Here is a 12,104-nt window from a genome sequence, read left to right as displayed (position 1 = left end):
GTCTCTGCCATTAGGCCCTGGTGCCAGACTGTGTGGTGGTCCTGTCTCACATCACAGAGAAGTTTCATGCCACACTAATCATTGTTTCTGACCTCTCTGTGACTCTCTTGAAGAAAACATATGCACAGGGGATTGCACAGGTGGGCAAAATTGCCTATGAATTACAGACATCTAGACATTTGAAAACTGACATTTTGACCTCTTTCACCAACAGGCATTTTTCTGTGGGTTACATAGCCCTTACTTTTAGAAAATTGATGCTAGCATAAAGTATATTATAATAATTATTTGTGAAATAATAATAGCATATTAATGGCATGCAAATTACTGATCTAGGAATCCAGCATGCCCATAACGATTCCTGTACTTTTAATGTCAACATTAAAAGCAACTTCTAACTAACAGTGATAAGGCAAATTAGCATTAATAACAGTTTTGACACTAATAGTAAGTTATCATTTTTTTAAAAGTCTTTCCTGTTGTCAAGGCTCAAACTGATTTTAAAAAAGCTACACCACCTCTCAGTTTGCTGTCACTGATGCTTTTCCTACAACACTATGAAGAGATTTCACTCCTCTTGTTCTTAGCAAAGGTCCCTGTGATTGCGCCAGACTTCCTACTCTGTGGTCAAACACTCAGGAAACAAGAGTTTCTAATTTTAAAAGACATATGCAGAGCACCTTTTCCTTAATTCAATTTGGTAAAATGTTTTATCAGCAAAGGTTTTTAAAAATACCATTAGCATGCACTGTTGAGTGGGTAGAGCCAGGAAATAGGATCAATGCTTTTGAATTCCTTCCCTGTATCTGCACAACTAAACTCATCTCACCTCCTGTGAATTTCATGTGCTCTGTTAGCATCAGCTTTAGTTATTCAGCACATATGGCCAAAGGACCATCCCACATGGGGAACACACACCAAGCTCTATGGGCAACAACTCACAGAGGAAGCTTCATGTGGATAATGTAGGTAAGCCTGGGCATTTCATCAGAAGAGTTGCCTTCTAGCCCTTCCCCAGGAACATGCCAGTGTCAATGAACAAACTGTTACAGAAGCTCACTGCTCGTGTGGCTGTGGCTTGTGTTGGTCAGTGATCACCACCTTTGCATGGACAGAAGTAGCTGTATGATGACAGCCTCTGTTCTGAAGCCTTCACAGCCTAATTTTAGGTTTTTCTCAACTGACTGGTAATCAACATGGCAAGTCAGTGCAAAGGTGAGAACTCCAGTAAGAGGCAGGCACTACATGACTTGGTAGCACTGAGTTGTGACACAGCACTGATGTGAGCTACTTAATTCACAAAAGCTTTGTGACTCTTCTACATGTTTGTTTACAAAAAAAATACCTGCTGAGTTCCTTCCAACAGAAGGTGCCTTTTTCACTCAGAGTTTGCAACCAGAGCAATGTGTCTGAGATGGTGCATGCACTGGAGGGTCTGAGCTTTCATCCCAACACAGACAAACTCTACATTCAATTTCAGCTTTGTTACTGGTTTCAATGCAGCAAAGAAAAGTTATACAAGCAAACAAAGCTTCTTGAAGTTTGGCAAGCTATCAGAACAGACAGATGAGGGTCAGGACTCTTTTGGGGCTCTGAAGTGTTATCAGCTCACCACTCAGTGCATGAGTTTGGTTTGAGCAGGTTTCTCTTCAGAAAGATGCTGTTGCAAATTCTGAACTGCCTTTCCAAGGCACTTGGGGACCTTTAGTAAATGGCTCTGTGAAGCCAGCACATACCAAGGAGAGCTTTGCAAATGCTACAGTCCCACCTGAACTTCCCTGCTGCGAGTCAGATGAGCCTGACATTGACAAGTAAAATAACTTCTTGGAATTTTTATCAGTAGTTTTTGAAGTTAGAAAATTATAATCTTCTACTGCTGCATACAGACCAGGAAGAGAACTACTGAAAACCTTTCCAATGGTCCTGTTTTTCCTCACTACCTGCAGTGTACATTCCTGATGTAGGAGTGGTTGCATTTAATGCTAAGGGGGCCAATAGACTGTATTGGCCTGTTTGCTTGTGTGGTGCTCTGATGCAGCTCAGCTGAATGCAGCATTATGTTCATCATCACACCCTCACAAAATACAGATATCCCAAACAAGCAACAGCCAGAAGCAGCAAATCCTTCTGTTGCAGTATTGGTATGCATTAATGGCTTCAGCAGCCAGGTTTGCCATTATCCTGCTGTGCTGGCTTTCGAGGCAAAGACTGCAGCAAAAGTATCTGCTCTTCACCTGTGTTAGAGAGCAGAAATAAACATACTCAGACTTCCTGGGATGGCAGAATACCTACCCAAGCTCCATCAGGTCCAAACAGCTCTAAAAAGTTGCCAATAAATTCCCTGGACTTTTCTTCCCATTTCTGAATCAGGTCATGGCTCTTCTCTTCCACCTTGTAAACAAATTCTTTTGACTTTTCCTCCACATTCTTGACTCTTTCTTTCATTTTGTCCACTTGGTTTTGAAAGCGGTATTTCTTCTCCTGTTTTAAAAGTGTGGTCAAAGATTAATAAAAAAACTTGGAAATAATTAGCCACAGACAATTGAGAAAAAGAAAAACAATTGCATTAATGCATCCTAATACATATGGCCTTGGTTAGCTATTCCCACATTATTTTTATAAATGCAAGTTTAGTATTTGTGGAATGAAGTGCAGAAGGTACATATTGAAAAGATTTGCTGTGTGATTACTGTGTTTAATCCACTACATGAATCTTTCTGTATTTTCAAACTGAATGCATTTTGAAATTGATGTGAATCTTATGAAGGACACGAGTGGGAAATTAACAGCTCAGACTTAAGAGTAGGCAAAAGGGAAATCTCCCTGTGTTTCCTAGCAAATGCTGCTGACTTGCCAGCCTGGATGTTAACTTGGACTAAAATGTCTCTTTGGGAGGATTTCTGCAGAGCAGAAGGAAAACTCTCATAAATTCTGAGTCTGGTTAATACAGGAGCTTCTGGCTGCAACACAGATGTGTGTAGGCCAATGGCTTGTGGCCAGCAAACTTCACAGAAAAGACAGCAACTCCTAATTGCTAAGTCACACAGAAAAAAAGAGAGAGAGAAGATAATATTAGGGAGCTCCTGGCAAAAGCTTCTGAAATACTTCAGGAATATAGAGCTTTTGTCTCAAAATGCTTGTGTGCTCCACAAGTTTTTGGTACAAGCAAATAAGCAAGGCTGTGCTCTTGAAGGTGTGGTGGTCTGTGTAGAAGCACAGATCACTATTGGCTTTTAATTTTCTGTTAACTCCATTTAATGGCCACTTGAATTTATTTAAAAAAAAATAAGCACTGAAGTGGGGTTTATTCCTGCTCACAAATCACTAAAAGATCTGTCTTTGCAAGCCACAAGCACAAACAAAATCCCCAAGGTCGAAAGAAACCTGACTTCCTCTGTACCTAAAGGGTGACCAGCCCTTTAATGAGGAAACCAGTGCCCTTCTGCAAACATGACCAGTGCTCTTATGAAATCTGGGGATTTAATTTTGAGACAAACAGTCTCCAGTGCAAATCAGTATTTCTGCATTTAAATTACTGCAAGGTAAACAATCATGTCAGAAGGTTCTTCAGAAGACATCAGTGTCTAAGATGGGGGCAAGCATGACTTATGCAACAGTATCTTAACCTCACAGCTGCTCAAGAATAAATATGAGAATCTCCAAGGCATCCAGCATGCTTTATTTTAATGGATATTTGCAATAGTGATCTTTCTGAGTGGAGTACTTACAAGCAAGATTTTTTAAACGTGTAGAAGACTTTTAAAAAAAGCACAGTGAAATAAATATTTATGCCCTGTAATATGGGGTTTATCTGCCAGACTTCAAAATAAGAAAGAGATAAACTCTAATGAAATGACACAATTCAGTCCTTCACAAGGGGGTTTCTAAGCTCCAGGGAGGGAGGTGAGAAGTCCTGCTGTGAGCCATCTCAGTCACAACAGATTTCAGAGATTTCAGTTATGTGGGTTATCTTGAGGTTTTAAGACTTGAAACAGAAAATGAAAGAAGGTAAAGTCTAATTTCCATAAAGTGTTTATTCTCATTGGAGGGGCAGGTCTGTATGTGGAAGATTAATAATCTGAACCATCCTTTCACATGGCTCTCCTGCCATTGTGGTTTCTGAGCCCTACAGCACCATTATTTATGTACCAGCGTCCTAGCATAATTCCTTGTCTTTTGAAAACCACTTTAGCTTTCCCTAGTAGTCTCACTGCTCTGTGATTGGCTTTGTTAGGGTTTTTTTGGTTTCCTGTTTTGTTGATTTTTTAATCCTATCACATTGTAGAGAAACTTTGGATCTCAAAATCCATGCTTTCTGGGCTGCCTTCTTGGAACAGGAATATAGAAAGAAATAATGTCTTGGGTGAATGGCTGAGCAGCTTCTGGTGGGAGGGTGGGCTCCTTCCTAGTGTGTCATTGTCACCTACAGCTCAAGGAGGAAGGGGGAGCAGCAGCTTTGTTAACAGTGTAAGACGGAAAGGAAGCAGCTAATTAACAGGAGCAATTAAAACCACCCTCAGCTTACCAGTGTCTTTTAAACTAAATTCTTTCCAGCTATATTAAAAGCATCATGAGGAAGATGTAAGTTCTTAACCTTGACTTTCCCTTAGGATGCCAGCAGAGTGTCTGAGGAGCAGGGGTGGCTGCTGTACTCACGCTGATGAAGCTGACGTTGAGCTCCTTGGCGGTGTAGCCCCGCTGCAGGTTGCGCCGCGCGTACACGTCGTAGTCGCGCACGATGCGGGTGATGATGTCCGACGTGGAGATACCTTCGGTTCTCTGCGTAGGCACAAACATTCCTGAGCAAAGCGGGGAAAGAAAGCCTGCTGATAAAGCTTGGCAGGACCAGGCACTGTGGCAGATAGGTGAGGATGAACATAAAAATGCCTGAAAAAGGCAAGAGGCTTAGAATTCTGCCTTATTCCTAATTCTTTCTTGTTGTTTCTGTGTGAGTTTGGGGAAGGCAAGGTTGCTATACTACTCATTTTTCTCTCAAGTCTTTAGAAAGACTAAAAATTGCTCTCTCTATGGTGTCAGCTGTGATGTGGAAGTTATTAGACTGGCAGGGGCTCCCGAGCCCGGAAGGCCAAGCTTCACAGCTGTGACCAATTCACTGAGCAGTTCTTTCCATAAGCACAGCCCTTATTTAATGTTATATAAAGGAGCAGGGAGGTTTACTGCTCTCCTTTATTTCCACTCCTGTGCTACACCTGACAGTCTCTGTTCTGCTGAGTAGAACAGACCAGCCCCTGGCCTTGACAAAAGCCAGGAAAAAGATGCATTACAGTAACTGGAAAACACCCTGGAGGTGCCAGTGGTTTGTAACAGAAAAATGAAGTGTCATGTGTGTGAGGTGTGGTGTTTCATGTCCATCCAGCCATGCCAGTGGCTGCATAACCATCCTCCCTGCCCTGACAAATCAGTCCCCAAGAAAACTGGCTGTTTATCAATACTGCTCATATTTTCAACACAACTGAAATATATGTAGCTTTCTAACTGCTCCCCACCAAAGCAGAAACATCTGAACTGTTAATGCAATTCACAAATGCAATAGTAGCAATTGGTTTAGTAGTCATTTAGGGCTACAAAAAAATTTACTACTCTCATTTATACGTAATTGCAACATGAAGCTGCTGATGAAAGAGAGAGATAAGACTGGAGATGGTTTGGGAAAAGAAAATAGTGCTTTGTCTTAAAATGGTGTTATAGCTCCTGGCAAATTAATCCCCACACGTTCACTTAAAGTAAACAGGCATTGATACCTAATTTTACAGGGAGGGAAAAACACTCAGAGAAGGAATCAAGAAGCTTAGCAGCCTCTTGTGACTAAATACTATATTTTTTCTTTCTGATCTCTGATTAATACTCTGCTAAAAAAATAGATTACTTTAATCATGAGTAGACATGTTTCTCTGACTGTTGCTTTTCAGGCTTCCAGCAGTCACTCAGGAAACTATTTTTGGAAGCAGTGAAACCCACTTTGAGCCAGAAAACCTTTATAGATAAGAGTTACAAGAATATATGGACAAAATCCAAACCCCACCTTTGTTAAGCTGAAAGTGGAACTGTAGGTGGACATTACCCTTAGTCACTAACTTTGCTTTAATCTGCTTCATGTGTTGGAGTGATCCATGGTTTCCAAGCTAAGTGTTCACAGACATGCACAGTTTCTGTCAGTGCCCTGTTGCCCAGCTCACCACTGCCCATATGCCCTCCCATCCATCGAAAGTAGTGGGGAATTGGGAGCCCATGAGAATCTACCCAAGGAGCTCCCTGGTTCCCATCCACTCTTCTTCTCTCCAACAACCTGATGTGAGAAAATGGGAGTACTGGAACTACGGAAAAAATGTGCAAATGCATCAACAGCCCCGGTCTATTGAAAACAAAACCCCTAGGAGAAAGGGGAAATTCATTATTGTAATAATGCTGCTCTGGAGCATTAGGGACTATTACAGCATTAGATCTCAAAAGTCATCACAAATAAGTTAAGATTATTCCCAGTTTATACATAGCAAAATCCAGCCATACAAGACCCAAGATGCTTCTCTGGTATCTCGTGGTGACAGACACAAGAGACCACAAGTCCCTGAAGCTGCAAGTCCACACTCTCTTCTGCAAAGTCTGAGTTTCTCATCTGTTGTGTGTGCACCGCCACACTCTCTTCTGCAAAGTCTGAGTTTCTCATCAGGTCGTGTGTGCACCATGCCTGTGCTCAGCCACAGCAGAGAAGGGTGTGCCAGGCTTGGGCACTCTCACACCAAGTCTGGTAATGATCCAGTAACACCAAGAGTTTCTGTTGTGTTATCCTGTGCACTTGGCACCTTACAGAAGTAAAACAGCTGCCTGTCCAGCATGTGTGCAGCATGTCCCTTGGTGACCCATTCTTACCAGAGGGGCCTTTTTTCACTGCCTACTGAAGGAAGCTGGCTCTGAGACTATAGAACAGTCATTCCCAAAGGAAGGTTGTGAGTCTGATACCACAGGGAGGTTCACAAGTGGAAAAATATCAAGAACTGCTGCTGTAAAAAGCTTATTCCTTCAGCTCAGGTCAGTAGCTGGTCTATAGCTATCATTGTATAGTTTGAGGTCACTTTGCATGGCATATTGCCATCAGGCAGATTGCTCTGGAATTTTTTCAAGCTTCCAATATACATGTCTGTGCAGAACAAAGAGGCTGGATTTGCCAGGGTTCAAAGCAGCATCTCCAGGGAGCTGCAGAAGAAGGATATTATTTGTTCCTCCTCCTTCCACTGTTCACTCTGTTAGGATAGCTACTACTGGCAAGCATTGGCTTAACGTTATGTCCTGAAATTTAATTCATCTTCCTTGAACTGAAGAGACACAAATTCCTAATGAGTTCAGCATCTTCGTGTTCAATGTAATATGGTAGTCAACCAAACTGCTAAATGATCATGGGAAATGAATTATTCTGATGCTGATTTAAACCCTCTGCTAGTGTAATGAAAAGAACCCTCAGTACAACTGGATCCTAACAGCTCCTGAAGGTTGCCTGTGCTTGCCCATATTAAGGATTGGGATGTGTCAAGGAGGTGTCAGTTTGTGGTTATCAAAAACTGACTAAAGTTGGCTGGCCTGCTGTGGGAACTGAACTCATTTTCATCCATTCAAAATTCTTAGTCAAGCACTATAAAATGGTTTTAAAAATGCAGATGGATCTATTTTATGCTAGATCTGAATGGTTTCCTTGAGGTTACTGCAGGAATTCAGCCAAGGAGATCCTTTGAGGTTTTCTTTCTGCTCAACTCAGCAGTACCTACCATTACGGTGTAAGACAATGTGCTATTACCTCTACTGCTTCTCTCCCAGCAGTTCTGGTTAAAAGGCAGTAAAAGAATTTCAGCTGAGGCTGAAAAGCAAGGTGCTAAAAATGTAAAGGTGCTCTTACCTGCCTCCTTTATGTGTTTGTATACGTCATCCGATCCAGCGGAAGAGTACGGGATGTCATCATGTGCGACAAAGTCAATCTGCCAGTGAACAGAAGAATCACATCACCATCACCAGATTTTGGTTCACTGGGGGATTGTTATGGAGAGTTATCTCTTTTCTTGACTTCAGCTAACTTGCTTTTGATATTCTCATCCTAAAGCCATCACCTAGTGTATTGTACTAGATTTGGGCCTGCAACTGCTGTGTTGTGTGATCAATTATGAAAAAACAGAAATCTTCTCACCAAAAGAACTGCCACTACCACATCACTCTGACTGGCTCAGTGTGATATGCAAAACTCAAGACACACGCTCCTGCTTTTATTCCTACTGCAAAAGCAAGTGGTGAAGCCTTGGCTTTCAAAACCATGGAGGCAGGATAATTGATTTTGGGTCCTTAGGGCTGGGCATACATACGTGTATACCTATACATGCTGTCCTTTTGTCACCCAGTGATGCAGACACTAAAATATATCCTACTTAATTATGCTTTTGTTAAGACTCATATGTGTTGCAAGACAATCAATAGCATCTAAACCACTCTATCCTGCCTTTTAGAGGGCACATGGTATTTTTAGATATTGCACCTGTTGCCATTAATAGGAAGCACACCTTTAATTCACGACTTGAGTCACTAGGTGACAACTTTCCTGGTTTACCATCTCCTTTTCTGAAAGTCAATTTATCAGTAACTTTTTCAGTGTTATTTTATCCTTCAAAAATCCCAGTAGAGAAATCATCTCAACATACTGAGAAAAAAAGGCAAAATAAATATAACATTTTCTGACAGAGATGGAGGCAAGGAATGCTAGGTACCTAATTTCAGTGATTGGAATTAACGGAATAAAATAATTTGCTCGACCTAGTAGGACTTCAGACTTGCTCATTCTCAACTGTCAGTCTACAAAGGGGAAGGGAGAGATAAGGGGAGAAATGTACCTTATGTTTTTCAAGGAACTCAGGTGTCAGTGTCCAGGGTGCATCTCTGATGACCTCATCCACATAACGACAGTGTCTGAGGGCTTCATATCGCTCAGTTTCATTCATCACAGTGAAGCCTTTGAATTTATGAGTTAAATCATCACTGCAAACTAAAACACAGAAGTATGAGCAAAATGGCTCCACATTCAGTAAAATTAGCATGACCAGGAGTTGATTATACTAGGTAAATCCATTAAGCGCTTAGTTATTAGCTTAGCAATTTTTGAGGTGTCCTAGGCCATCTAAGAGTTCTGCCTGGAGTTGGCAGATACAACTGTGTAATAATGAGACAACCTTCTCTTTCTGGAGCTGCAGCCAGAGGCCAAGTATGGTATTTTAAGGCACTTCAGGTGGTATCCTTTAAATGCTAAGGTAACCCAATCCCACTCTTAAGTGGGGATTTCATGGGCTGTGATATTTCAGGGGTGATGGCCAGTGCTTTGAAACCAATCAAAGAACACAGCGTGGACAATCACAGAGTGCTCATTAACTCCAGGTACCACAAAATGGTCAAGGCAGGAAAACCACATCACATGACCTAATCCAAGCCCTCTCCTCCCAGCAGAGTCAACTGCAGGTTGCTCAGGGCCATGTCCAGTTGGGTTTCAAAGATGGAGACCCCTCTGACACTCTAGGCCTCCACTTCCTGCTTTTAATTTTTATGTAAACAATACTCTACAAGAGAAATTTGCCAACGAAGCTCAAAATCACAGTGAGACAGTTTCTCATTAAATAAACCCTGATGGAAAACAAGTCACAGAAAACTTTACATGAATCTGTCTCCAAGCATAGCTTTTGAGTTCAGCAGGTTTCACAGAAAGAAGAGTAAGGCTTGTGCCATGTTCAAATGGAAAGCTGCTGAAGGAAACCCCAAGGAAAGAACTGGAAGAAGCCATATGCTCTAGTGAAATGAGGAGAGTTAAAGGTCCAGAAATCCTGCATCTTTAACTCTGGATGCACCAATACTTTGTCACATTGCTTTTAAAATGAGGGGCAGCAATACCCACATTACCAGAAGACTGTAAGAGTTAGGTATTATCTTTCTACCCACATAACATTGTGTAAAAAACAGTGACCTTCTCCACAACCACCTCTGTCCAACATTACAGCTGCAACAGTCATTTGACACCCCACATGGAATAACGTGATACCCATTTATAGCTGGCTTGCCAGTGGTTGTCCTTCACCACAGGTCAAACCTGTGCCTTTGAATCTTTGTCTGTAAATGCGCTTGAGAAATGATAAATGCAACATTACCAGTGCTGCAGTGAAGTGTAAGAGCAGCCCTACAGCTGCTCCTTCTTTCTAATTTGAAAACATCAACCTATCAGGCAAGGTGCTGGCAAGGATGCAGTCTTTTCTGAGATCTGAAATGGACGCTCTTGCTGTGATGGTCATTAAGGACTTTCAAAGTAGGAAAAATGTAGAAAAGCTTAGATACCTGTGAAGCTTGTGCAAAATTCAAAGCCAGATAATAACATATGTATGAATTTCAGCAAGCAAAATGCTACTCTGTCCTATTATGTCAGTTTTGATGCCTGCTGACAAGAAATTTAATGGTGATCAAAGCATTTTCAGGAGAAAGATCCCTTCAGAGACTGTATTTGTATTTATTTACAGCCTTTATGACATCTTTAGGCTACCCTCTCCTGGAAGAAAAAGTCTACTAAAATTATTGGAAAATAGTAATTTTTGCTTGAATTCTGAAGAAAGGTTTGATTTTATTTTCTGATTACTATTTGTTCATGCACAATGCAGACAGACACAATATCTTTCTTTGTACTTCTTTTGAATCTGTCATCCTGCTCTAATGACTAATTTGGGAAGGTAGAGATGTCCATTTTAAAAAGAAAAGTGATCTTAGGTCCAAATAATCGTCTTCACAAGAAGAAATAGAAGGGGTTGGTTGTGATGCCCACAAAGACATATGACACCGGTGCTTTTGCAGCACAAATTGTATGTGGGTGTGGGAAGGTGTCCATTTTTTAAACATGCTAACACACAGTGCCTTGCTGGGAGAAGGTGCTGATGAGTGCTGGCTGCTTTGTCCTTCATACCAAAAATAAAGGCAAAGTGAAGCTATGCCATGAATTTCAAAGGAGCCAGGCTTTTGCCCCAAAGCTCCTTCTCTTATCTGGGGCAACCCCATATCCTTTGAAAACAACACCAAAATGTACATAACTTGCATTTTATTCTAAATCTCACAGTCTTGTGCGTCCGCTTGCTTCTTCTGCAAGTTGTCTGGCTCAGCAGGAAACCAGAGAATCCTTAATGTTTCCTTCCTAACAAAGGGACTTGTCCTTTACCTCACAGGAAGCTCCATGGGAGTTGCCACATTTCATAAACTTGAGTAAAACTAAAATATGTGTTTATAAAGAGATATTGGTTTTCCTCTGTGTTGGTTTCCCCCTCCCCGCCCCACTCCCACAACTGTTTGGGACAAATATGCAAAATAATGCACCTTATAGTACCTGAAGGTTGCACTCATGTTCACTGTAAAGCATTTGAGCAGCTGAATGAAGGTTGCTGTGAAATGTTTCTGCGAGGAATATCTCAACCCTGGAGGTGCAAGGAAAATGGAACCAAACTGCACATTTATGAGGCTTCATGAGAGCAGGGCTTGCACAGCCTACTAGGCAGGAAAGAGCCACCCTCCAGTGACTCCTCTGGCACAGGTCAACTGCTAACACTGTTAGCCAGGCACACACCAAGAAAAGAAGATATTCTTAGTAAAAAAAAACCAAAAAAAACCACCAAAAAACAACTGAATTAAGAAAGTAACCTGCCTGGGGACACCTGTGAACTGAAATTGCATTCCACTCATGACCTATATTTGGGTCTTCAGTGACAATGGGCCAGATGTAGCTTCTGTGATGATGCTGAAAGCTGGGTCTGGACCTGGCAGGTAGAGGTCATGGTCTGTGCCTGGCTGGCGAAGGGACCAATGAGCCAGAAATAAATAATGGTTGCTCTCATTCACTCATCTCCATCTTTGAACAATTTTGAGCAAATAACTGAAAAAGGTAAATTATTCATATGGAGCTATTTTAAGCTCAGAGCCATGCAGGCACCTGCTTTAACCAGAATGGGAATTGTGCCTATGCTGCTGAGGGCAGAATTTGACTTTTACTTTAATTGATGCAATTGTTAGATGTAATTCAAGGCAAATCACCTATA

At 41.5% G+C, this 12,104-nt stretch overlaps 1 protein-coding gene across 3 annotated transcripts in view; it reads right to left on the bottom strand.

Annotated features, from left to right (window-relative positions):
- PCYT1B (phosphate cytidylyltransferase 1, choline, beta) overlaps nucleotides 1-12,104 on the bottom strand; it is a 39,558-nt gene that overhangs the window by 4,045 nt on the left and 23,409 nt on the right. For all 3 annotated transcript variants that reach the window (XM_039714424.1, XM_039714423.1, XM_039714425.1), the window contains exons 4-7: nucleotides 8,886-9,037; nucleotides 7,907-7,985; nucleotides 4,657-4,799; nucleotides 2,293-2,481 (exon numbers count right to left, since the gene is read on the bottom strand). In XM_039714424.1, coding sequence (XP_039570358.1) covers nucleotides 2,293-2,481; nucleotides 4,657-4,799; nucleotides 7,907-7,985; nucleotides 8,886-9,037 — 563 coding nt within the window. The remainder of the gene's footprint in view (nucleotides 1-2,292; nucleotides 2,482-4,656; nucleotides 4,800-7,906; nucleotides 7,986-8,885; nucleotides 9,038-12,104) is intronic.

Source organism: Passer montanus, unplaced genomic scaffold (genome assembly GCF_014805655.1).
Source record: "Passer montanus isolate IOZ18808 unplaced genomic scaffold, ASM1480565v1 scaffold3, whole genome shotgun sequence".
NCBI lineage: Eukaryota > Metazoa > Chordata > Aves > Passeriformes > Passeridae > Passer > Passer montanus.
This window is presented reverse-complemented; position numbering and strand designations above follow the sequence as displayed.